Genomic DNA, 27,197 nt, shown 5'->3' with positions numbered 1-27,197 from the left:
GATGGATGGATGGATGGATGGATGGATGGATGGTTGTTTCTAGAGATGGATGGGTGGCGGGGTGTGTGGTCATGGATGGATGGTTGCATCTAGAGATGGACGGATGGTTGTATCTAGAGATGGATGGGTGGAGGGGTGAGTGGTCATGAATGGATGGTTGCATCTAAAGATGGATGGATGGTTGTATCTGGAAATGGATGGGTAGAGGGGTGGGTGGGGATGGATGGATGGATGGTTGTTTCTAGAGATGGATGGGTGGAGGGGTGTGTGGTCATGGATGGATGGTTGCATCTAGAGATGGATGGATGGTTGTATCTAGAGATGGATGGGGGAGGGGTGTGTGGTCATGGATGGGTCGGGTGAGGGCTGTGTGGGACTGTATGGAGGGATGGATGGATGGTTGTATCTTAACACAGATAGGTGGGCAGGACATCGCTAGGGATGGATGGATGGTTGGATGGATGGATGGATGGATGGATGGATGGATGGATGGATGGATGGATGGATGGATGGATGGCGGGGTCGGTCTAGAGATGGATGGGTGGAGGGGTGTGTGGTTTAGGATGGCTGGATATGTCTAGAGAGGGAATGGTGGAGGGATGGAAGGATGAGAAGGGGATAGGCGGATTGATGTTGGATGCAGAGTCCGAGCTCTCTCTGTCACAGTGGCTGAGTCGGAGTTGATGTCTCTTTCTCTCCCCCAAACAGAGATGATCATGTCGGGTGAGTTTTGCAGCGATGACGGAGATGAAGAGCTTGATGGCCTCTGGTCCAGCCTCTCAGTCTTTATAACCCTCTTCCTCTTGAGCGTCTGCTACAGTGCCACCGTGACCCTGTTCAAGGTGAGAGAGAGAACATAGGAACGAAGGAATGAACGAGTTTAGCTCAGTAGAGGGCAGCTTGGAAGGGAAAGAAAGAACAGAAGAAGGAAAGAGAAAGAAGAATAGGTGAATAAGAGAGACAGAGTGAATGAGACACAGACATAAAAGCAGGAAGGGATGACAGACAGACAGACCGAGCAGCTCCCCCAGCGCTGACCCCTCTCACCCCTGCTCTCTCTGCCCCCCTGCAGGTGAAGTGGCTGTTCTCCACCGTGGTGCAGCTGAGGCGTGCGAGGGGCCCCGAGTACAAGAACGCTGTCCAGCGCATGGTGTAGGGGCCGCTGCCCCTGTCCGCCCGGAGACAAGGGGCCGGGACTCCCGGCTCTATTGGTGACACCACCCTGAGTCCCACAGCTGCCCCCCACCACTGCTGTGCCTCTGGGAGACCCCCTGGGGGAAGCGAGGAGCTCACCCCACATGACCTAATCCGCCCTCAGCCACTGGGGATGCTGCCCGCTGGGAGCTGGGCTGAGACCGGACAACTCGTACCATGCAGGGAACCAGCACCCCTAGCGAGGAAACAACACGAGTCCCACTTCCCACCCTCCTGAGCCCAACAGCCCCCTGCTCTAGGACTGGATCAGAGCCAGCGCCCCCTAGAGCGGAAAGGCCCCATATCCCCTTCCCCACCCCTGCGCCAGCCAGCCCCCCGCCCTGGGGCAGGACCATAGCCAGAGTTGTGTCTGTCGTGCTGTATTTTGCATATTTAGCTCTTCATTGGGATTTTTGTGTGTGGTGTGTGTGTGGGTGTGACTTTTGTTGTGTGCACTGAGTGACAATAAATAAATAAATAAATATACAAATCAGGCTCCATCTCATTCACAACCTCCATCCCCGACTTTCAGGGACCCCTGACACCCTCCAGAGGGTCATGTCGTGTCTGTAGGGGGCGCCTCCCAGCATGGAGAATAAAATGAAGGATGCCCACTGCACTGGCCCCAATGGGAGACGGGGGCCTAGCTACGAACCCAGAGAGCTGGGACTGAGGGGCACTAAGGGGAGATCTCTGGGGCAGGGAATACCACTGATCAGGAAAGAAAGAAAGAAAGAAAGAAAGAAAGAAAGAAAGAAAGAAAGAAAGAAAGAAAGAAAGAAAGAAAGAAAGAAAGATATGTGCATGTCTGAGAATGGACGGATGCGTAGATAGACACCGGGGGGCTGGGACATACAGTGGGTACCGTTCTCCTTGGTTAAATCCCCCAAACCACCCTGAAATGCAGCCACCAATTCTTAACTCCTTTTATTTTTGATCAAACACACAATTCCCGTGTAAGTTGCAAGTTAAACGGTGGATCAAATGAGACTCTTCTCCCTCGCCACAGTCCACGTTGACCAGACCTCAGGACACTACAGCCCTGCACACACAGACACACAAGGAAATCCAGTCCCTGCCGTGGGATGGGGGTGGAGGATTGAGGGGCACGGGGCTGAGCTCAAGCTCCAGCTTGGGCTGCCCCACGGGGACGTCCGGGGAAGGACTCTGCCCTCCCTGCTCTGCGTTCTGCGGAGCTCAGACCCTTCAGCGGCCGTTGTCACGCCCTCCGCGCTGCCGTGGAACATGGTCTTTCCCGGTGTCCGGAGAGGGGGCCGGAGCCCGGGAGGGCTGAAGATGGAGGGAGGGAATGAAGAGGACGAAGCAGTGCTGTCCCCTCCTAGGAGCCCGGAGCCGGGCACTCACCGCACCTGTGGGACACAGAGAGCAGAGGGGTTCAGCCGGTGCCGCTCACGGGCAGCATCCTCGGCTGGGAGAGCAAGGCCAGAAGGGACCCTTGGGACCATCTAGCCTCGCCCAGCCACGCCTGCATCCTGCCAGGATGTCTGGGTTGAGCTGGAGCTCATCTTCCAGACAGAGACACCAGCCTTGTCAAACCGCCTCAGGGAACGGCCACTGCCCACCGGGTGCCGCACACCAAGTCCCTGGGGAGCCGCAGCTGCCTCCGCCAATTCTCCCTGCTTCTGGTACCAGCCCCATTGCAACGCGGCCCGGCACAGAACCGGCTTCACGGGCACCTCTGGCCCTTTGTGCTTCTGGGCCCGACCACTGATCCTTGGAGGTCACGGCTGAGTGCTTATTGATTGACGCTCATTGAGCCTTGCTCTTGGAACATTTCCTCTTGCTTCTTAATTAGGGATCATTCATTTTTGGTCATTGATCATTAATTCCTCATTATTGACAAGTGATTCTTATCAATTGATAATTATTAGCAGCGTATTGATGCTTGATCCTCGATTCTTTAACATTAATTACTGATCTGTGAGTGTTGATTATTGATAATTAATTGCAGATTAATGGCTATTCAGCATTAAGTACAGATCACTCCGTACTGACCAGGGATAGCCAATCCGTGATTATTGATTTCTCAGTGATAAATGATTGGAATTGATAATAGACTGTTCATTCTCGTGTGTTGATCACTGCCATATTAACCTTGATGTCAGCTCGTTAATTAGTGATGACGGGTGGTGGATTATTAATAAGTAATCGCTCCTGATTCTCTCTCATTGATCGCTGGTCACTGTCAGGAATCAGGGCTGGCAGCAGAGCGAGTCCCAGGCAACCTGACGTGCGCACCTGGCCTGGAGCCGGCTGCCTGATTGGCTCCCCCCTGATTGCTTGGCAGAGTCAGCAGCCCGGTTCATGAGCCCAGCAGAAGTTAAGCAGCTGCCCAAAGAATTTCCCCAGGGCTGCGATAGCAGCTGTGACTGCTTGTTCCAGCCCTGTTCCTGCCTTTTTCCCGTCTGGGTCCAGCCCTGTTCCTGCCTTTTTCCCGTCTGGGTCCAGCCCAGCTCCTGCCTTTTTCCCGTCTGGGTCCAGCCATGCGCCTAACCCTGGGCTCCAATTCCTGACTGTGGCTCTAGCCCTTGGCTCTGGCCTCTGACAATCACTGACTATGGGTGGTGATGGTGATGGTGATGGCGGCTGGCTGCATGCTGATGGCGTGGGATCGATTCTTGAGCACGGGTTGTTGCTCTCAGCGGTGACGCGGGACCATGAAGGTAGCTGTTGCTCTTACCTTAAGCAGCGTGATGCCGGCGCTGTACAACAGGCTGAGCAGGAAGAGAGCAATGAAGGCAACAGGTGTCCAGAGACCGTCAGATTCCTCCTCTCCTCCTTCAACAGAGACGCCTTGGTCCTCCACTAGGCAGTGAGGAGCTGGGGATGAGACAAACGTGCCGGTTAGAGAGGCCTCTTCGTTAACCCAGGGAGCTGAGTGGGCACAGCGGGGAGCTCCGATCTGGGCTCTGGGCAGGAGAGAGGCCAGGGGAGACCGGGCAGGCTGCAGGGGGAGACCCCCCGTCACAGGCTGCAATTCTCACAGCAGCCTCAGGGATTTCAGCCCCAACTTACATTAAATTTCACGCCCTTTGGCTCCTTTACACACCTCAGCCACCTCGAGCATGCGATTCCCCTCCCCAGGCCAGCAACAGAGCTGGGCTGAGACCTGCCAATGCATAGCTCAATGGGGCCACGCACCCCCCATCCAACAGCGGCATCTTCCCAGCCAATGCCAGCTTGAGCCATGCTGGGACCAGTTCCCGGGCAGCAGAAGCACCAATTCCCCCCGATCCCTATTCTGGGGACCTGGGGAATTTACCCACAGAGCTGTTCTGAGACCTCCCTCAACTCGTGTCATCCCATGGGCAGTGAACAGAGCACTAGGATGGGACTCAGGACCCCCAGGGTCTATTTCCAGCTCTGTCATTGACACTGCAGAACCTCAGGAAATTCACCTCCCCTCTCTGTGCCTCAGTTTCCCTTCACACCCTTTCTCTGTTTGGATATTAAGCTCTTCTGGTTGTGCAGCTCCTAGCACATTGGGGTCCCAAACTCAGTGGAGACCTCTACACACAACTGTAATACACCTAATAACGGGGCCATCTGATGGGAACAACTTTTAAGCCACTACCCGCTTGGACTCCATTAAAACCCATGCTCCTAGAAGGGGAAAGATCTGTAGCCCATCGCCACATTTGGGCAACACCTGACCAGCCCACCCTCAAGCCCTACGAAAAGGGGGGAAAGGCACGGCCAGCCCATCAGCAACACCCTGAGCTGCCCCATATTCTCAGACACTGGAACAGAAGTGATGGCCCCCAACTGACTTCTCCCTTGGGGCGACTCTGCCACCATCACACAGCAGTGACCTCAGTCCCTGTAGGCAGATGTCTCCATGGCCCATTTCTAATTCCTTCAGCCGTCTATGTGGTTGTGTCATGGGGACTGAGTAAAGACCTCTCCCAACTCATCCCACATGGGACACCGTTCAGTCAGAGCCCCTTTCACCCACCACCAGCCTGGGCTCCCCTGGGAACCCGTTCCCAAGAGTTGGAAGGACTCACAGCCCAGCATTCCCTGAGCCTGTCCATGTGTCTTGTCAATGGCATGAACATCGCCTGGGAAATGGCCTGGAGCCTCCTTAATTTTGTACACACCTGGGCACTCAAAGGGACGTCAGGATCACAGTCCCGCTCCGCTTTATCTGGGAAACTACAGTTATTGAAACATCGTGGCCCAGAGACAATGATTCCCTCTGGGTTTGGTTTACAGCCACAGTGGAAGACCACAGCTCTCCAGATGTACAGGCTGAAAACTTAATTCTCCCACCAACGCACTCTATGACCTGGGCCATAGAGTTCGGTGGTGGATAATTGACATGACCTTCCTAGCTCTGAAACCTTGACTGGTGCATTTGTAGATCTTAAGGCCAGAAGGAACCATGACAGCATCAGGTCTGACCTCCTGTATGCCACAGGCCAGAGAATCTCACCCAGCTAGCCCACTATGGAGCCCAATGACTTGTCTTTGATGGCCGCATATCTTCCAGAAGGGACCCCAGGCTGGATGTACAAATCTCAAGAGATGGAGACTTCACCACTTCCACTGGAAGTTAGTTCCAAAGGTTTCCTTCCATATGTTGTGCCTTATTATTAATTTGTTCTCTCTGCATTTAACTTCCAGCCATTGGCACCTCTTAAGCCTTTCTATACTAAGTTAGACACCTTTAGTGCCTAGTGTTTTCTCGCTGTGACACAGGGCCAGAAAGGGTTACACAACTAGTAGGCTACTTAACCCAGATTCAACCTACAGAGACATAGTTAGTACTTCCCATTACGCCTCTGACATTTAGGGCAGTGATGAAGCTCCTCCACTCCTGTCTGTTTCTGGCAAGTCTTTCAAAGGTTCCCCAGCTGTGCCCCAGATTTCTCTTTACAGACATAGTAGTAGATAATGTTTGTGATGTTGTCATCGGCACCGACTTCCCCTCTGCCCAGTGGGTGCTCTGCCCCTGGCCCCACCCCTGCCCCGCCTCTTCCCACCCCTGCACTGCCCTTGCCCCACCCCCATTCCACCCCTTGACCAAAGTCCCAGCCCCACCCTGCCTTTTCTCACCCCAGCCCCGCCCTCTTCCCACCCCATTCCACCCCCTTCCCCCAAGTTCCCACCCCTGCCCTGCCTCTTCTCCGCTTCCTCCCCTGAGCGCACGGCGTCCCCACTCCTCCCCCTCCTCCCGGAAAGTCCTAAGCGCCGCCAAACAGCTGTTAGGCAGCAGGGGGGAGCAGGAAGCTGGGAGGGAGGGGGAGGAGCAGGGACATGGCACGCTCGGGGGAGTGGGAGAAGGAGACGAGGAGGTGGGAGCTTGGCTGCTGCTTGGTGCAGAGCACCCGTTAATTTTTCCCTGTGGGTGCTCCAGCCCCGGAGCACTCACGGAGTCGGCGCCTTTGGGTGTTGTGTGTTTACATATATATTGTTAGAGGTTGACAATGTAACCAAACAGTTCCTGTCTATCACTGTACTCTGCTGATTCAGAAATCAAAAGGAGATATTGACATTTAAATGAACTGTGAAGGTAGTGATATCACTGTCTTAAATTCTCTTTGAAGTATATAGAATCATAGAATATACAGTAAAGTACCTGCACATGGTGGGAGATAGGCAATTGCTTTATGTTAATCCAGGTAGCTAATTACTGGTGATGCTTAGGAAATAGGAAGTTACTTCAAAGGCACTATCCTTCACCCAAGGAATACCTGCTGTCAAGAGGCTGACAGTAGCCTGCCAGGGGTCTATAAAAATTCTTGGGCCCTGATCCTTTCATCTCAGATCTGCTTAAGCTTCGTCAGGGGAAGTTTGAGTCATAAGACAGAGGCCTCCAGTTCTATTCTGGATCACCCTGATATTGGCCATGGACATTGGACTATAACCTGATAAACTGATTCTAGAAGGGACTCGTTGCAACTCTGAAGCTAACCATCTCTGCTATGAAACTGACCTAAGAACTCTATTCCTACCTGTACTTTTTAACCAGAAGTCTCTCTCTCTCTCTCTCTCTTTTCTTTTTTAATAAATTATAGTTTAGTTAATAAGAATTGGCTGTAAGCATCTATTTGGGTAAGATCTGAAATATTCATTGACCTGATGGGCAATGTCTCCGATCCCTTGGGATTGGCAGAACTTTTGTATGATTAACAAGATTTTCCATAATCCTCATCATATTTGACTTGGCTGTCTGGGTGGGAGCTCAAGGCTGGGTTGCTTTAAGGGAACTGTATTTCTGGATTCTGGGTAATCAGTAAGGCATTGTAGAAGCTGTTTTGTTGTTAGTTTGGTGAATCTATCAGAATAACCACCAGTTTGGGGGATTGTCTGCCCTATTCTTTGCAATATGCCCTACTTGGGCCATCTCAGCATGGCCCACCAGGGACCCCGGTCACTCTCCATGGAGGTACTTATACATATCAATGAAGCCATCTCTTGAATGTCTCTTTCATAAGCTCAGCCGATTCGGCTCCTCCCATCTCTCACTGGAAGGTATTTTCTCCAGCCCTCTAATCATTTTTCTAGTTCTCTTTTGCACTCTCTCCAATTTTTCAAACTTCTTTTTGAATATGTTGACATAACAATGGCGGTACTGCATCGGACCAGTCATCCATCTACCCCAGTAGCCTGTCTTCCAACAGTGGCTGATACCAGATGCATCAGATGGAATGGCCAGAATGAGGCAATTATCAAGTGATTAATCCACTTTCATACAGTCCCAGCATCTGACCGTAAGAGGCTTAGGGACACCAAGAACATAGGGGTGCATCACTGACCATCTTGGCTAATAGCCACTGATGGACCTATTCTCCATGAATTTATCTAATTCTTTGCTGAACCCAGTTATGCTTTTGGACTTCACAACATCCACAGGTTGACTCTGTGTTGTGTGAAGAAGTACTTCCTTGTGTTTGCTTAAAACCTGTGGCCATTTAATTTCATTGAGTGACCCCTGGCTCTTGTGTTATGTGAAGGAGGAAATAACACATCCTGATTCACTTTCTCACCACACGCCATGATTGTATAGACCTCTCTCAAATCCCCCCTAGCTGTCTCCTTAGATGAACAGTGCCAGCCTTTTTAATCTCTCCTCATGGAAGCTGCTCCGTAGCCCTGTTGCTCTTCTCTGTACCTTTTCCATTTCTATTATATCTCTTTTGCGATGGGGCGACCAGAACTGCACGCAGTATTCAAGCTGTGGGCATACCATGGATTTATACAGAGGCAATATGGTACTTACTGTCTTATTATCTGTCCCTTTCCTAATGGAGCCTAACATTCTGTTACCGCTTCTGACCATTCCTGCACATTGACCCCAGAACTGGATGCTGTATTCCAGTGTCGGTCTCCCCAGTGCCGTACTCAGAAGTGAAATCACTTCCCCTGATCACCACTCACCTGTTCACACATCCAGGGACAATGGGGACAGAGCTGGTGGGAATGAAGGCTCCTAACTCAGTCTCACCCTGCCGCCTAGCTCCCTGCAGACATAACACCAGGTTCCTGGAGGCTCTGCCTCCACCTTATGTGGTCAGGTGAGGACGCATCTGCTAGGGGTTCTGACACCAGAGTGGCTAGGGCTACATTGCTGGACAGGTGCAATGGTTAAGACACAAGTCTTGGAGATGGGGGGTCAGGGCTCTATTCCCACCTCTCCCACTGACCTGCAGTGTGACCAGAGACAAGCCACTTGGGCTGGGGTCTTTAAAGGACTCTTAGGCAATTAGTTGCCACTGAAATAAACTCATAATTCCAGGGGGAGATTGGTGTCTCACCCCTTCGAGCATCCCAGATATAATCCTTTTGTGCCAAAATACCCCCTCCCAGCCTCTCTGTGATGAGACTGTGAGCACCTTGCATTAAGGATGTTTGCTCTGTGTGTTCATGCAGCACCCATCACAATGGGGCCCTAACCTTGGTCAGGACATCTAGGAGCTGCAATATCATGAACAATAGCAAGTCACTGCCGAGGGATGGGCAGCCAGACTCATAACACTGCATGAGGATGGAGGGATGCATAGGGGATATTGCATAATTTCGGACGGATGGATGGATGTTGTAGACGCAAAGGTAGACAGATGACACTGCTGATGTTGGACGAATGGACAGGGATTGCAAAAGGGAGAACAGACAAAATCAAATATTGCCAAGGGAAAGATGGATAAACAGACATAGTGCAGAGAGAGAGACTGCAGGTGGGCAGGAAAATGGACAGCTAGTAAAGAGGGAAAAACAGACAAAGGTATGGCAGAGGATAGGATGGATGGATAGATCCTGCAGAAGGAAGCTTTGATGAATAGATCTAGATAATGCATAAAATAATGCATAAGGAGACTGGATGGATAGTAAGAGATACTTCAGAAAGAAGGGTGGTGAATGGATAGAGATGATGTAGGAGGGAGGCTGGGCTGGTGGATAAGACATCCAGATGGCCCCTGCTAGAAGAAGACATCCCATTGAACACAAACTCTGGCATGCTGCATTTTTATTTGGGCATATTCCACACACAGCCACGCTCTGTACACCAGAGCTCCCACAGCTTTACACACAGGCTAAGACGAATCCCAGAGCCCACGAGGTTCCCTGGCCATCTCAGATACGCCGTGAGGAGCCCACGCGGCTCTGCTCCTCAGTAGCAGGTGACGTCGGTATCGGACAAGATCACAGAGACATTGACGGCGGTGGGTTTACCGGAGGCTTTGTCCACGCTCCGGTGGACGAAGGTCATGGGCAGACCCTCGTGCCCCACCACGCAGGCGTACGTGTCCCCCCGCTCCCATTCAGATGCCAAGACATTGAACTTGCTGTAGATGAAGTAGCGCTCCTCCTTCCCGGCCTCCCGGACGGGGCCGATGTTGGTGTAGGCTTCCTGGGGCACGGGCCGGTCCTGCTGGGTCCATGTCACCAAGATGGCTCTGGGCCGGAAGCCGGAGGCCAGGCAGGTGATGGTGGCCGATTCCCGGAGAGCCAGCTCCTCAGCGTGAGGAGGGAAGATGTAGACAGAAGGGTTACGGGGAGAGACCGCTGCAACAAGGAAACACCAAAGGGTTAATTGTGGGGGATGAGAACCAGGAGTCCTGGCTGCCATCCCCCACACAACCCCCCTGCTATAACCCACTGGACCCCACCCCTCACTCTACTCCCAGAGCTGGAAAAAGAAACCAGGAGTCCGGACGCTCCGTCCCCTTCTGTCTCATAAATTTGCACATTTCATCCCACCCACAAATGTGTAATGCCTAGTCTCACTGACCTGATGCCAGATCAGAGCTAGCACCCCCTGGAGACAAAAGGACCTGGGTCCCATTCCCCACACCCTGAGCCAGCCAGCTTGGAGCTAGCAGCCCCTACGGGGGAAAGGAGGGTTCTTACCATGAATCTTGTGGATGGTCTTGACAATGGCCGATGGGATGTCTGGGTGCTTCACTGTGCAGGTGAACTCCTCCCCCGCCTGCCACTCCTCCACGCACACCCGCAGGATGCTGGTTGCACTGTAGGTGCCATTTTCCTGCAGCACTGGCTCCCTGGAGACCATGGCCAATGGGCCCCCACTACCCCAGTTCCAGGAGACCTCCAGGCTTCCGGGGGTCTCCATGCTACTCACCAAACAACTGATGGTGGCGTTCTGCCCTATGTAGAGATCCTCCAGGGAAGGGGGAAGGAGAAAGACCTCCAGAGGATGTTGATTACAGTTTCCGCCACCTGGTTGGGGGCAGGAGGCAGCGTTGAGGCCTGAGATGAGTGAATACTCAAGAGGCACCAGCTGATAACTAAGTGCCTCTGTCTCAGGGGTGCAAAGCCCAGGGGCTGTTTTGGGAAGGGGCCGAGGGTCATTGGGGTGGGAAATAGGGCACTGGGTTCCCTGAGGGAAGGGGAAGGACCCTCATCTCATGTGGTGTCGGGAACGGCGGCTGAGGTTTTCCAACACACCCAGGGATTGCGATTCCTGGGTCCAATTATTATTATTTGGGTCTCTGGGTCCCATGAGCAGATCTGAAGGTCTATGGCTCCGATGGGAGAAAGCCCCATTGTGGAAAACATGGCAGGGGACAGACCTGCCATGTTTGCTCAACTCAGGGTCCTTCCAGCCTGAAATTCATGAGCTCAATGAAGATGACAGAGATGGCAGCTGGGACACAGAGAGGAGAAATGACCTGCCCATGGTAATTCCTGACTCCTTTCCCCCATGCTGTAATCACTAGACACTACTCCCCTCCCAGAGCTGGGGATAGAACCCAGGAGTCCTGGCTCTCAGCCCCCTGCTGGAAGTACTAGATCCCACATCCAGAGCTCAGGATACAACTTGCATCCCCGAAACTCCTCCCCACTACACAGGCAGAAGGTGCTGATTATATTTTACCGCAGTGATATTCTGGCTGCTGGTCTCCCAAGGTCCCTCAGGGGTTGAGACCACAACTCTCACTGCAAGCCGATGTGGGAGTTGAGAGCGTGAATCCCTTTGGAAACCCCAGCATTGAAGCCTGAACTGGTGCTAGCTCCCTCACTCGCCCCTGGGGGTAATGGGGGCCTTGACCATATTGGGATGAACAACCCTCTCATCGCCCTTTGGAAGCTTCAACTCACAATTCCCTGCCTTCACCTTGACCTTCAAGGTTTCATTCAGCGTCATGTGCCACACCAGGCAGAAATACTGGGGCCCCGCTTCTCCTTCCCCCTTGGGCCTGGGGACTCTCAAGATGCTCTGAGCGGAGTAGGCCTGGCCAGATCTGACGATGGGGCCACTGCTGTACTGGGAGGCAGGAACTATGGAGCCGTTGTGCTCCCAGCGGAAACTGATGTCTGCTGGGAAGAATCCAGTGACGTCGCAGAGGAACGTGTGGGAATCTCTCTTCCCTGGAGTTTCCTCTGGGTCCGGGCAGGAGACACTGGCTGAGACCGTAGGCTCATGGGCAGGGTAGGCTGGAAGGGACAGAGATGTGATATGAAGCTAATTTCTCTCCCGGAGATGGACTATGTCTCCACTGAGTCCCTCAGTCGAACATGTGAGGGGTGACCAACCTTGGCCATATTTATTATGGTATTTGCTGTTTTTCCTTAAATCCACAGCTCATGCGATGGCCAGGGAATCTCAGCTTTCATTTAATCAAAAAAGGAAGGGTCTGTCCCCACTGACTGCAAAGAAAAGTTTGAAAACATGATCCCCACACACTCCCTTTAGCTTCCCGGCTCACCAACCAGAAAGCAAATGAAAGCAACCCAACATTTATAAAAATCTCTAGATTTCTTTGCACCCATTTCACAACTTTGTGGTTTGAAAAATTGAAAAGGGCTCAAAGAAGAGCCTCAATGATGATTCAACAGATGTAAATAAGAGATTTAAGGAGTTATATTAGTTCAGTTCAGGGCAAACTGAAGAAGTGACTTGATTAGTGTATGAATACCTTCCCAGAGAGAAACTGTCGGGTACTAAAAAGTTCTTTAATCTAGCAGAAAAGGCAGAACAGGAACCAATGGCCGGAAAGTGAAACCAGTCACATTCAAATTCATTGTAAGGCAACAATATTGGAAGAAAACCATCAGAACAAACTATCAAGGGAAGTGGTGAATTCTCCATCCCTTGAGGGGTTCCAATCAAAACGGGATGTGTCTCTAGATGAAGCTTTAGTCAAAGACATGTTACTGGACTTGATAAAGGGGTAAATAGGTGAAATACTCTGGCCAGGGAAACATGAGGTCTGACTAGATGACCGAATGATCCCTTCTGGCCTCAGACTCAATGAATCTAACTTTTATGGATCCTCCTCTATTTCCTCACCACCCTAATGGATTCTAGTGAATTGCAAGGGCTTCATTTTCCATGGCCAAAGCTGGTCTGAAAACCTTCACCATTACTATTATTGTGGTGGGGTCTACTGGCTCAAACCGAGACTGCAACCCCCTCCCGCTAGGTGATGTACGGACGTGAAAGAGAGCTCCGTTCCAGAAACAGACACTGGCTGAAAGAAACCAAGGAGCCTTATCCCCACTTTGCAGGCTCAGGCACAGAGCAAGAGTAAAGTGATTTTGGCTGAGTTTGCAAAGGGAGTCAGGACTTAAACACAGACATACTCACTCGTGTCCATGAGTGGCATATCCTGGGTGACTTCTCCAAAACAAGGAAGTTTCACTTTGCAAGTGAAGTTGGTCCTGCTCTTCCATTGCTCCAAGGTTATTTTGTGGGTGCTGGTGATGCTCTGAGTCCCATTGGCTTGTTCCGGGGCTCCTGTCTCCACCTCAGAGCTGGCTTTCCCATCCACTTCCCAAGCCACCTGAACATCTACCAAGATATAGCCCAGCACCAAGCACGTCACACGGCTGTCTCCCCAATCAGGTCATCGTAGGACGGCTCGGTGACATAGACGGATGGAGCCACTGAGTTACTGAGACAGGCTGAGGAAATACAAAGGACTCATCTCAATAGGGAAAGAAGAGCAGAAGACTCCATGAATTCCCTGGGCCATGAAGGATACTACAGTGATGGGTGTTACAGAAGATTAGAGAGATACTGTCATTCCCCTAATTTTGTGATCCCTCAATTTCATGGGATGTTAGAAGGAAGGAAGAGAGAAACTATTGAAAAAAAAGCCTCTTTCTAGCTATCTAACAATCCCTTTCTGCCTCTCCATCTACACTTTCCTGTGCAACATCTATGGCTCCATCTATTTATTAATAATTATTCACATATATACATCCCCTTTCTCACTCCATCCATCCATCATACCTATCTTTCTATCCAACCATTATATCCATCTTTCCTTCCAGTCATTCATCCTTCTAGCCACAGGATCTATCTCTCTATCCATCCAACCACCATATCTATCACTGCATCCATCCATCCCTCTCCCCACCCACTCCCAGTATCCATCTCACTATTGTATTTCTAAGTCACCCATCACCCTGGGATCTGGGCACAGTCCCACCTACCCTTAGGCAAGGCTGGTTTTTGAGTAATCCTTCATCCCACCCCGCCATGCATGGCCATAGCCCCTCACCCAAGCACTTGCTGGTGTTGTGCATGAAGTGCTCCGTTCCCCTCGCTGGGTGGGTCACTTTACAGGTGTAGACGTCCTCCTTCTCCCAGCTCTCCTTGGTGACGTTCACTCGGCTCTGGCCCATGTAGGAGCCGTCTGTGCCCTTCCAAATGGACAAGTCCGTGGTGGGAAGGTTCCCCTTCTCGCCATTCACCAGCCATTCCACTTTGGCTGCACCGGGGCTGAATCTCAGGAGGAGGCAAACCACCTCCAGCTGCTTCTCCAAGGCGTTGCGCTCACAGGAGGGGCCTAGGAGGCGAACCTCAGGATGAATGAGAGCCTCACATACTGAGAGCAAAGAGAGAAAATGGATACCAGGTCAGAGGCATGAATCAACTGCATTTGTACAGCTCTGAGGACAATGTGCTCAAGTCCTGAATGACAACTGAGAGAGGAAAGTTTTACCTTTCCCTCCTTCCTTCCCTCCGCACCATTTCATCGATCTATCACTCTGTCTAGGTCATTGCTCCAGCCATCCCTCCTTGTATCCATCCATACTTCTGTATCTCCATCTGTCCACCCACCTAGCCCACTCTCCATACCATCCATCCCTCTCTCTTTCACTCCCTACCTCTTTCCCTCTTCACTCTCCATCCATACATCCATCCCTTTTCTTCTCTATCCTCCCTTCCATGGACTCTGTCATTCTATTGCCCCACTCCCTCTGACACTTTATTGCACACTTCTGCCTCAGTCTTTTCTTCATTCTCTGGCATCCCAATGTAGCTCACCATTCGTGATCTCCACATCTATCTTTTTATGGGAGGGAGTGTGCTCCACACTGCACTGGTAGGTGTTGTTCACCAGGTCCCAGGCAGGGACGGTGAGCTGGCTGACGAGGGTGAAGGCCCTGCCACTGCTCTGTGCCGCAGCTGGGAAGGTCTTGATCCCATTGGTCACTGTGCCAGAATTCCACTTGATGTCCACGGGCTCCGGGAAATAGCCAGTCACGAGGCAGGCTACAGTCACCTCACAAGTGGAGCTCCCAGCAATGTCGTCACAACAGGGGAACAAAGGGAACACAGAGGGGGGTTGTGGGAGCTCTGTCAGAGAGAAAGGCAAGTCAGGACGTTAAGAACTGAGAATCCTAAACCCAAAGAATGGTGGGACTCCAACCTCATAGGGGGCTCTACAGAGCCAGGAGCCCTGGCTGTCAGCCTGCTCCCCTCTCTATTCCACCAGACCCCACTCCTTCCCAGAGTCCTAGAGAGAACCCAGGAGCCCTGGCTCCCAACCCCCATACACACACAAACCCACTAGATCACTCACTCCTTGAAGAGCTTGTGATGCATACAGAGAGATGCGCTGAAAGGAAACATTTGAATAGCTATTATCTCACTACCCTTCCCTTTCCAGGATCAGTCTATCCCCAGACCTACGAGAGGAGTGGGGTCTTGTGGCTTAGAATGGGGGGGCTGGGAGCCAGAACTCCTGGGTTCTATCCCCAGCTCCAGGACAGCAGTAAAGTCGGTTTTTTCACACACACGCCCCCCCATGGCAGGTTCTCTAAAAGACACCCCCCCACACACACACCAGAGACTTCAATCTTTTCTGCGCTCTGCAGGCTTCATGACTGAATCTCTGGTGAAAACCAACAAACAACCAATATGGGCCAAAAAGGGGAAGTTGAGACAAGTGAAAGTTGTTTTTTCACGCCAGCACTCGCCCCATCCAATCCAATTTTCACACCTTCTCACCAGCTTCAACACTAAAAGCTCCTGAGTGGGCGTCACTGATAGATAACAACCTATAATTATCTTTGATGACCATTGTGGGGGAAGAAGAGGGGATGTCCGACAGGCAAAGAAACCTCAGATGAACAATCCAAATGACACAGACCACAGTGGGACACATGGACAGAACCCCCCGGTCTCCAGGGCCGGGCTGCAACCCACCATGGCTGATAATTTGGTGAGTAAATTAGAGGAAAGCGGCTGCTATTGGGGTGAGTACAGGGGGTGTTTTAACCCTATCAGAGTGAGCACCTTTAGGGAAGAAAACTTTGAAGAGAGGGGAGCAGGACTCCTGGGTTCTCTCCCCAACTCTGGGAGGGCAGTGGGGTCTGGTGGTTAGAACTGGAGTGGTGCTGGAAGCCAGGACTCCTGGGTTCTATCCCCAGCTCTGGGAGGGGAGCTGGGACAAGTGGGTAGAGCAGTGGGGGCTGGAAGCCAGGACTCCTGGGTTCTCTCCTCAGTTCTGGGAGGGGAGTAGATTAGAGTAGGGGGCTGGGAGCCAGGACTCCTGGGTTCTCTCCTCAGCTCTGGGAGGGCTGTGGGGTCTAGTGACTTAGAGCGGGGGGACTGGGAGCCAGGAGTGTTGTGCTCTGTTCTCACTTATGAAGGGCAATGGGGTACATCCCCCTGTGTGGACCCAAAACCAGGGCAGGGTGCAGAACATGGCTCCCCTGCAGAGCCTGGATATGCTGGGGAGGTCGGGATGGGTAACATAGGCAGCGCTGTGCCCCCCGCCCCCCACAGAGACAGGGGAACAGAGGTGCTTATCTCACACTCCACCTATAAGCTGGGATAACAGCTTTGAAAGGGGTCCAGAGCTGGGCTAGAAGGGGCTGCACATCAGGAGTGAGGGGCACCGGCAGGGCTGTGGGGGAGCCCAGGGCTGTGCTGGCAGGGGCTGTGGGTCGGGAGTGAGGGGAACCAGCAAAGCTGTAGAGGGAGCCCAGAGCTGGGCTAGCCGGGGCTGCAGGTCAGGAGTGAGGGGCACCGTCAGGGCTCAGGGGGGCAGGGCTGGGCTAGCAGGGGCTGCAGGTTGGGAGTGAGGGGCACCGGAAGAATTGGGGGGAGGCCAGGGCTGGAATAGCAGGCGGCTGTGGGATGGGAGTGAGGGGCACAGGCAGGGCTGGGGGGAGCCCAGGACTGGGCTAGCAGGGGCTGCAGGTCAGCAGTGAGGGGCACTGGCAGAGTTGTGGGGGGCAGGGCTGGGCTAGCAGGAGGATGGGGGTCAGGACTCAGGGACATAAGCAGACATGGGGTGCTCAGGGTTGGGGGGCTGAAACTAGAGGTTTGGGGGAACAGCTGAATTGTTTCTAAGGGGCTTTTGTTGTCTCCTCTCTTTAGCCCAGTCGCAAATATCTGCAACCAAAAACTTTCTAAACTGAGGCATAATTTCCCTTTAGCATGTCCCTTGTCAGAGATAAAACCCTAAACTCACCGAGTGCAGGAACACGTCTCTCTGAGCCGTCCCAGCCTCCCTCCACCAGCTCTGTGCTCATGCTCCATGCTGAGGGCCGAGCGTGGGGAGTTCCCAGCACAGCTAGATGTCAGCTTGGCTGCCTGGGGCTGGACGTAACTGGCAGCCCCTCTTCGGGCAACAGCTCAGAGTTCAGGCTCCTAATTTGGCCTTTCAGTTGAGCTGGCTCCGTTTTTGCAGCGCATTCAGCTGGTGACGCGTTGGGCTTCCTTTCCAGGGGGGATGAGCTCTGAGGTCTCGGGCTAAAGCCCACTGGAGATGCAGACCCTGGTAACTGCTCCCCAATGCACCTCAAGTTTGGGCTTCTAGAAAGTGAGGCCACTGAAATTCTTGGGAGATTTCTCCTGTAGAGTTTAGGAAAGTGTCCAGCAAAATCTTCATCCAAATTGGTTAGAATATGAGTGTTTCTTGAGTGGGAATCTGGCTAGAAAGGTCGTGAGCAAGGGGGCGTGAAAACCAGTCGACTACTGAGTTTGGGGGAGGGAAGGTTTTTTACTCTAACCCCAGAACTCTGACCCTAAACCAAACCTTAAACCCAACTACTTAGACACCCAACTCTGTCCTAACTCCCTAACCAGGACCCTAACCCCAATGGACAGATGCACCAACTCCTTAACCCCAACACCCTAATCCTTGCCCTTTCCCTATAGTCCTATCCTCAACCTGACCCCTGGCTCTCTAGCCCCTACTCCCTAACTCTGACACTCAACTCTGACCCTCTCGTCAAACCCAACCCCTAACCCTAACGTCCCAACCTTATCCCCGCAACCCTGACTTTAGATCGCTTAGGCTGCAATGGTCCTGGGATCAGTAGAGTCCTCATTCTTATTTCTCTTTAAAGCTCCCGGTGCAATGGGTCCCTGATGCTAGATTGGGTTTTCTAGACTGCTGTGATACAAGTACTAACGACCAATTATACCCCTCACCATAACCCCAGCTCTAACCCTAACCTCCCCACCTTGACCCTCTAAGCACCATAGTTTTTATGTCTCCAGTCTAGTATCAAGCATCCCAAAACAGGTTTCACAGTAATAGCCATGTTAGTCTGTATTCGCAAAAAGAAAAGGAGTACTTGTGGCACCTTAGAGACTAACCAATTTATTTGAGCATGAGCTTTTGTGAGCTACAGCTCACTTCATCGGATGCATACTCCTGCTGGTAATAGCTTATCTAAAGTGATCATCAAGTTGGGCCATTTCCAGCACAAATCCAGGTTTTCTCACCCTCCACCCCCCGCCACACAAACTCACTCTCCTGCTGGTAATAGCTTATCCAAAGTGACCACTCTCCTCACAATGTGTATGAAAATCAAGGTGGGCCATTTCCAGCACAAATACAGGTTTTCTCACCACCCCCCCCACCCTCTTTTCTAAAAAAAACACACACACAAAAACTCACTCTCCTGCTGGTAATAGCGAGAGTGAGTTTTTGTGTGTGTGTTTTTTTGAAAAAAGGGGGTGGGGGGTGAGAAAACCTGTATTTGTGCTGGAAATAGCCCACCTTGATTATCATACACATTTTAAAGAGAGTGGTCACTTTGGATGGGCTATTACCAGCAGGAGAGTGAGTCTGTGTGGCGGGGGGCGGAGGGTGAGAAAACCTGGATTTGTGCTGGAAATGGCCCAACTTGATGATCACTTTAGATAAGCTATTACTAGCAGGAGAGTGGGGTGGGAGGAGGTATTGTTTCATGGTCTCTGTGTATATAATGTCTTCTGCAGTTTCCACAGTATGCATCCGATGAAGTGAGCTGTAGCTCACGAAAGCTCATGCTCAAATAAATTGGTTAGTCTCTAAGGTGCCACAAGTCCTCCTTTTCTTTTCATCCCAAAACAAGAACTATCAGAACTTGCAAATTAGTCCCTTGGGTTAGGAACCAAGAGTTTCACTAACTCCCTCTGAGAAATGGCATCAGACCCGGTAGGAATCTGATGGTTGAATGACTACAAGATTGGCTAGAAATCCAATCATAACACAACAAATATTGAACTTGAGAGTGGAAAGGTATTTGACCCAAACCATTAAACCATCACCCTTAATTCTACCCCAGCAACCTCTAGCCCTTAACCCCAGCACCTAACCCTAACTCTTAATCCTCCTCCCCTATGTATAATGATAACCCGAAGTCTAACCCAAAGGGCCCATATATCCTGGGATGACTTGTACAGCCCCAGTCTTTCCTGCAATGTCCTGGGAACTCATTGGGGATATCTAACAATGTGCGTTTGAGCCATAGAAATGCTTACGAGCCAGTAGAGGCCAAAGAACCTAGGTTCTTTGGCCCCTAGGTTCCGCCTAGGAACCTAATGAGAATATAACATTTACCCAAACTAAAATCACTAGTACAACGGGGTCTGTGCAGCACAAGTTAAATTGGGGGCCCTGCTCCTGGTCACTCTGTGACTCCGCCGGGAAGACGGGGGCAGCCTCTCTCAGGCACCCACTTACACACATCAGTGTCACCACAAGCTGTCTGCTGTGCTGAATGGAGCAGGGTGGGGCTCCGTTAGGGGACGCTCTCCCCCGGCATTGAGTGCTGGGCCCAGGGCCACGCTAGGGCCCCCGTGCTGCATGGAGCGGGGTAGGGGCTGCGTCTCATGGCCTCGCTCTCTCTCCCTTTGCAGTCAGCCCCACGGCCCCGTCTGTCTTCCCCCTGACCTCCTGCACCGGCGACGACACCCCCCAGGTCACCTTCGGCTGCCTGGCCAAAGGATACTTCCCCGAGCCGCTCACCGTGACGTGGAGCCCAAGCGTCGCCCCCTCGGGCGTGAAGACCTATCCCTCCCTGCTGCAACCTTCCAGCGGCCTCTACACACTCAGCAGCCAGGTCACCGTCCCGGCCAGCAGCTGGGAGTCTAACACCTATAGCTGCAACGTACAACACCAGCCCACCAGCTCCAGCATCTCCAAGGAAATCCCAAGTAGGGACAGCGCGGCGCAGCCCGGGGGGGAAGGGCAGGGGTTGGGGCTCTCTCAGGTCCCTGATCTGGTGACTGGTGCAGGGAGAGAGGATGGGAGCCTGCCGGCGCTGTGAGCCAAGGGAGTCACCACTGTGGGAGGAGAGATGGAGAGAGAGAGACACCACAGAGAGATGGGAGTGAATAGGGACAGGTAGATAGTGTTGGGTATGGAAAGAGAGAGACCACGCACCAAAGGGTGGAGGGACGAAAAGAGAGACCATGCAAAGAGAAGCGATGGGTGCTGCAATGCAGGAAAAGGGGCAGAGGGCTCAGTAGGGAGCCCAGTGCTGCAGGGAGTCGGGGCTCAGTAAGGGGCGCCATGCTGTGGACAACAGGGTGCTGGGGCTTAGTAGGGGGCACTGTGCTGCAGGGAGTGAGGGCGGCCCAGGAGGGGTCTGTACAACAACTAACCCCTGCCACCCTTCTCCCAGAGCCCATCCCCATTGAACCCGAGGTGCACGTCCTCCACTCCTCCTGCAACAGCAAGCCAGGTGCCATCCAGCTGGTGTGCTTCATCTCCGGCTTCTACCCCAAGCCTTTGACGGTGGAATGGCTGGTGGACGGCAAGCCCGGGCAACTTTCTGGTGACACCGACTCTGCCAAGAAGGACGCTGATGGCCCCACCTTCAGGACGCGCAGTAATGCCAGTGTCTCCCAGGACGAGTGGCTGGAGGGCAAGACGTACACCTGCCAGGTGTACCACCCGGGCACTGGGAGCAAAAAGCAGGACCACGCCCACAAGTGCAGAGGTGACACTGAGCGGGGCCAGGCTGCCTAGGAAGGGGAGGGGGCACCAGGCTGGGCTCGAGGCAGGAGAGGAGTGGTGGGGGGAGACTGGGATGGGCTTTTAAGGGGACAGGGCATGAGAGGAGACTAGGATGGGCTTGGGCAGGGGAGACCCAGCGTAGTGGCTGACCCAGGCTCTCCCATCCCCAGAAGAAACAACATCTTCCAGCAACATCCAAGTCTTCCTGGTGCCCCCATCCCCCACCGCCCTGTACGTGACCCAGAGACCCATGCTCACCTGCCTGGTGGTCAACCTGCCGAGCGACTCCGGCCTCCGGGTGGTCTGGTCCCGGGAGAAGCCAGAGTCCATTAGCCCTGATATCCTGACCCTCAATGAGCACTTCAACGGCACCTTCACCGCCTCCAGCTCCAAGCCCATCTTCACCCACGACTGGGAGGATGGAGAGACCTTTACCTGCAAAGTGGAGCACTCAGAGCTACCCTCGCCCCTCATCAAATCCATCTCCAAGAAGCCAGGTAAGAGGAGCTCAGGGTCCCTAAGGGGAAAGACTCCCCTATCCCCACCCCCAGCAGGGGGGGATGCTCCTTAAGAGGAAGCCCCAACCCCCAAAAACCTGGGATCCTGCCCCTGAGTCCCTTTCCATCCCCAAATCCACACCCTCAAATTGTGCTCCAGAGATACCAGCTCCCAGTCCCCAGCCCCTCCATCCTGAAGGAGAGAGGGGATGTTCCTACCATCCTACACACACACACACACACCATCCTTATCCCCATGTGCCCCAGGTGAGTAATGTGCTTGGCTCATCTGTGTCCTCCATCCCCATCCACCGAAGGAAAGCACTCCACCCCGGGTGTCTACCTCCTGCACCCCCACAACGAGGAGCTAAGGAGCAAAGGAGACTCCGTCAGCCTCACCTGCCTGGTGCGGGGCTTCTTCCCTGAGGACATCTCGGTGCAGTGGATGAAGAACCATGAAGGTGAAAAGGAGCCTGACAACATCACCACTCCGCCCATGAAGGACAAAGATGGCGACTCGAACTTCTTCCTCTACAGCAAACTGAAAGTCAGCAAGGACAGCTGGAACAGCGGGGACACCTACACCTGCATGGTCATCCACGAAGCCCTGCAGATGAAGTTCACCCAACGCAGCATCAGCAAAGTCTCTGGTAAATGAAGACGTCTCCTCCCAGCCCCACTGGTAGCATTGTCCAGTACAGCTTCCTGTAAATAATCTGTGTGCCCTCAGTGACGACAAGTGAATAAACGGAACTAGTCTGAGCTCACCCCCAGGTCTCCTTGTTGTGGTGTCACTGGGTGAAAACTGCAGGTCGCCCAAGGTGGACGAGGTCCCAAGTTGCAGGCTGGGAGAAACCGAGATGCTATAAGGCTGGGGGTGCTAATACCCAGATCCTGTATGGGTGGATACATATACGCCATGGATGGATACATAGATACATGGGTAGATTCCATGAAAGGAAAGATGAGTAGATGCCATGGAAGGAAGGTAGGTAGATATGTGGGTCCATGCCATGTAAGGAAGGATGAATACATGCATGAGTACAGGCACAGCATGGAAACAGTGATGGAGAGGGGGGTAGATGCACGGTTACACATATACACACGGACATACTGCAGAGGAACAGACACATTCAAGCCAATCTCAGTTGGAAGGCCAGGTGTTCAAAGAGATGATTAGACGGATACATACTTCAGGGGGCAGGAGATATCACCAAGAGATATCACAAGGAGGAGGAGAGAAATAGAAAGATCATTATTTGGATTAAATTAACTCCTATACCCCCAACTGAGACCAGGACCCTGTTGGGATGGGCACGGCACAGACAGTGGGAGATAGTCTTTCTCACAACCTAAATACAGAAAGAGGAGGAGGAGAAACAGAGGTACCAAGAGTGGAAGGGACCTGCCCAAAATCACCAAGCATGTCAATGACAGAGCTAGAAACAGAATCCAGGTGTCCTGAATGGCCCACCCAGTGTGCCTGCAACTAGACTGCACTGCACTCAGGGAATGATGGTTGGATGGCTCAAAGAGAGTGGATGCCAATGGATAAACAGATGCCGAGGGATAGAAAAAGTGTATGGGGATCCGCAGATGGGTGGACGGATGGATAGAGGGGTGCGTGGGGGGGTATAGATGGATGGATGGTGAATGTCGGATGGGTACACTTTCTGAAGGATTGATGGATGGATAAATAGATGGACTGTCATAGATGGACAGGAGGAGATGGGGATGAATGGATGTATAAATGAATGTCAATGGATTGGTAGTTACATATGGCACTGGACTGGTACCGATGGGGATGGGCAGGTGGATGGATGAATGGGTTGTTACCCATAGTGAGTGAGTGATAGATGGAGATGAAAGGATGGGTAAATATGATAATGGCTGACTACATATATTTGGGAAAGGATGGATGGCAATGAATGGATTAGTGTCAATGGGTACCAATGGTGATGGAGGGATAGGGGTGGATGAATACTGAAAGGGATAGCTAGATAAGTGGATGGGGTTGCAGGGATGGATGGTGAGGGATGAGGATGGATGGACAGACAGACAGGACATTGGATGGATGGATGGTTAGGAACAAGAATGGATGCATGGGTACAGATCAGTGTGGGTGGATGGAAGATACAGATGAGGGTGGATGGATGGTGAGCGATGAGCAAGGATGGATGGATGGTACAGATCAGGAGGGATGGGTAGATGATGGTTATGGATGAAGAAGGATGGATGGATGGCTAAGCAATCCCTAGGATCCCACTGAGGCAAGGTCCTCTCGGCTAGAACCTGTGCATGCCCAGAGGGGCATTGTGTCAGGGTCAGCATTTACCCCACATCCCATCCCACCCCAGAGAGGAGCAGGGAGAGTTTCCAGACAGAATCAGTGGAGGGAGGGCAATTCAAATTCCCCGACCCCTAAACACACCTCCCCCGCTGGCTGGGAGGCTAAGGGGTCTCCCTCCACCCCCGACCCTCTGTGGCAGCTGGGGAGGGGGTGGTAGAACAACAGACAGCAAACACCCCGCACCAGGGATCAGCTCCTGGCACCCAGTGCTCGCAAAGCAGCACCAGCAGTAGGGCTGTAATCTGAAGCAGACACTAAGCAAGGGCTCAGCTAAAGTCTCACGAGCTCCGGTGACATAGGGGGCCCAGGCAGTGGGGTGGCACAGAGGAGGCAGACTCCTCTATGGCCCCACACACGAGCCCTGTCTCCTACCTAGCCCCAACAGGGCACCCACACACATACACGCACGTGTGTGTGTGTGTGTCAGCCCCAGGGCTGGATGGGCGAGCGCAGGGCTCGAACACACCAGTGCCGAGGACAGAGCTCCACGCATGGTGCTAAAGGGTGCGTAGCCAGCAGCAGCAGTGTGAGGGCTGTTCTCCTGGGGCCGTGCAGTTGATAGCAGGGAGGGGCACACAAAGTAGGAGACTGCAGTGGTTGCTGAGAGAGAGAGAGAGCTCAATCTGGTACAGATGGACACACATGTAACATGGCATGACCCAGAGACCCTCCCGCCTGGGCGGTGATGTTTGTACACACAGAGACACACAACACAGAGAGACACAAACATGCACCCAGAAGCAGCCACACAGCCTGCTCTCCCTCCACTCTCAGCCAGCTCTAAGATGCAGCCGTCTCTGGGACAGGTGTTACAGGAATCCCTCACCCCGTGCTGAGTTGCTTCCCCTCTGGGATGGAACATGGGGGCTGTTTATACACGGACCCCTCACCGAGCACTGAGACATGTCTGACTCTTGGGTGGGGTATGCGGGGGTCAGTTTATATGGGGATATCTCACCCGTCTCTAAGAAGCAGCTACCAACTCCAACCAAATCCTTGGATCCCCCTTTACGTAGGGAATGAGACCTGCGTCATCCAGAAGCCATGCATACCTGCAGGGAGCATGGCAGTGGGCTCAGTATGGAGGGTTCTCCCCCCACAGTCAGAGCTGATCTCAATGCCCCCACTGCTGTGCTAGGGGGCGCCATCCTGCAGGGGGCACCATCTTTCCTCTGAGAGATCCTGAGCCTCCCCATCATAAATTACTCATGGCTCTGTTCCTCAAAGCGACACTGTTCCGCAGCCCCCATGTCAGCTACAGCTTGGCATTTGGACAAGGGGTCCCTATCTAAACAGCCCCTGTGTCCCACAACAAAGGGGGCCACATCTCTGTGCCGGCCGAGAGAGCCCCCTATGAACAGCCACCAGATGCCACCATCCCAGTGCCACCCAAGGGAGCCCTAAATAAACAGCCCCGGAGGCGGCTGTGTTCCATCTGAAGCGACTCCTGAGTGTTAGGTACATTGGGATCAGCGTCATAGAGGAACACACATGAAATCCATCCATCCTGGTCTTTAGGGGGCTCCCCCGCCGCTGCTGCATCCCAGCACCTCACACACACTCTAAGGGATCCTGAGCCACCTCGCTTGTGGGAATGGAGGGATGGAGAATGTGTGAAAATGGAGAGAGTGAGTGAAGATGGATGGTTGGATGAATGGACAGTTGTGTATAGGGATGGATGGGTGGAGGCGTGTGTGGTCATGGATGGGTGGGTGGAGGGGTGTGTGGGGATGGATGGATGGTTGTATCTGGAGATGGATGGGTGGAGGGGTGGGTGGGGATGGATGGATGGATGGATGGTTGTTTCTAGAGATGGATGGGTGGCAGGGTGTGTGGTCATGGATGGATGGTTGCATCTAGAGATGGACGGATGGTTGTATCTAGAGATGGATAGGTAGGGGGTGGGTGGGGATGGATGGATGGTTGCATCTAGATATGGATGGGTGGAGGGGTGAGTGGTCATGAATGGATGGTTGCATCTAAAGATGGATGGATGGTTGTATCTGGAAATGGATGGGTAGAGGGGTGGGTGGGGATGGATGGATGGATGGATGGTTGTTTCTAGAGATGGATGGGGGGAGGGGTGTGTGGTCATGGATGGATGGTTGCATCCAGAGATGGACGGATGGTTGCATCTAGAGATGGATAGGTAGGCGGTGGGTGGGGATGGATGGATGGTTGTATCTAGAGATGGATGGAGGAGGGGTGTGTGGTCATGGATGGGTCGGGTGAGGGCTGTATGGGAGTGTATGGAGGGATGGATGGTTGTATCTTAACACAGATAGGTGGGCAGGACCTCGCTATGGATGGATGGATGGATGGATGGATGGATGGATGGATGGATGGATGGATGGATGGATGGATGGATGGCGGGGTCGGTCTAGAGATGGATGGGTGGAGGGGTGTGTGGTTTAGGATGGCTGGATATGTCTAGAGAGGGAATGGTGGAGGGATGGAAGGATGAGAAGGGGATAGGCGGATTGATGTTGGATGCAGAGTCCGAGCTCTCTCTGTCACAGTGGCTGAGTCGGAGTTGATGTCTCTTTCTCTCCCCCAAACAGAGATGATCATGTCGGGTGAGTTTTGCAGCGATGACGGAGATGAAGAGCTTGATGGCCTCTGGTCCAGCCTCTCAGTCTTTATAACCCTCTTCCTCTTGAGCGTCTGCTACAGTGCCACCGTGACCCTGTTCAAGGTGAGAGAGAGAACATAGGAACGAAGGAATGAACGAGTTTAGCTCAGTAGAGGGCAGCTTGGAAGGGAAAGAAAGAACAGAAGAAGGAAAGAGAAAGAAGAATAGGTGAATAAGAGAGACAGAGTGAATGAGACACAGACATAAAAGCAGGAAGGGATGACACAGACAGACAGACCGAGCAGCTCCCCCAGCCCTGACCCCTCTCACCCTTGCTCTCTCTGCCCCCCTGCAGGTGAAGTGGCTGTTCTCCACCGTGGTGCAGCTGAGGCGTGCGAGGGGCCCCGAGTACAAAAACGCTGTCCAGCGCGTGGTGTAGGGGCCGCTGCCCCCGTCCACCTGGAGACAAGGGGCCGGGACTCCCGGCTCTATTGGTGACACCACCCTGAGTCCCACAGCTGCCCCCACCACTGCTGTGCCTCTGGGAGACCCCCTGGGGGGAGCGAGGAGCTCACCCCACATGGCCTAATCCGCCCTCAGCCACTGGGGACGCTGCC

At 53.0% G+C, this 27,197-nt stretch overlaps 2 gene segments (V, D, J or C); one reads left to right on the top strand and one right to left on the bottom strand.

Moving 5' to 3' along the window:
* Positions 1-2,400: 2,400 nt before the first annotated feature.
* On the bottom strand, positions 2,401-15,998 carry LOC140897139 (immunoglobulin heavy constant mu-like). The segment is given in 9 exon segments: positions 2,401-2,564; positions 3,772-3,832; positions 3,896-4,035; positions 9,892-10,224; positions 10,570-10,899; positions 13,271-13,587; positions 14,190-14,516; positions 14,960-15,271; positions 15,926-15,998. Coding segments are annotated over 9 exon segments (2,057 nt in total).
* Positions 15,999-16,124: 126 nt separating this feature from the next.
* On the top strand, positions 16,125-27,019 carry LOC140896790 (Ig gamma-3 chain C region-like). The segment is given in 7 exon segments: positions 16,125-16,173; positions 20,060-20,356; positions 20,827-21,144; positions 21,332-21,658; positions 21,976-22,308; positions 26,570-26,703; positions 26,936-27,019. Coding segments are annotated over 7 exon segments (1,542 nt in total).
* The last annotated feature ends 178 nt before the right edge of the window (positions 27,020-27,197 follow it).

This window comes from Lepidochelys kempii, chromosome 13, assembly GCF_965140285.1.
Source record: "Lepidochelys kempii isolate rLepKem1 chromosome 13, rLepKem1.hap1, whole genome shotgun sequence".
NCBI classification, from domain to species: Eukaryota; Metazoa; Chordata; order Testudines; family Cheloniidae; genus Lepidochelys; species Lepidochelys kempii.
This window is presented reverse-complemented; position numbering and strand designations above follow the sequence as displayed.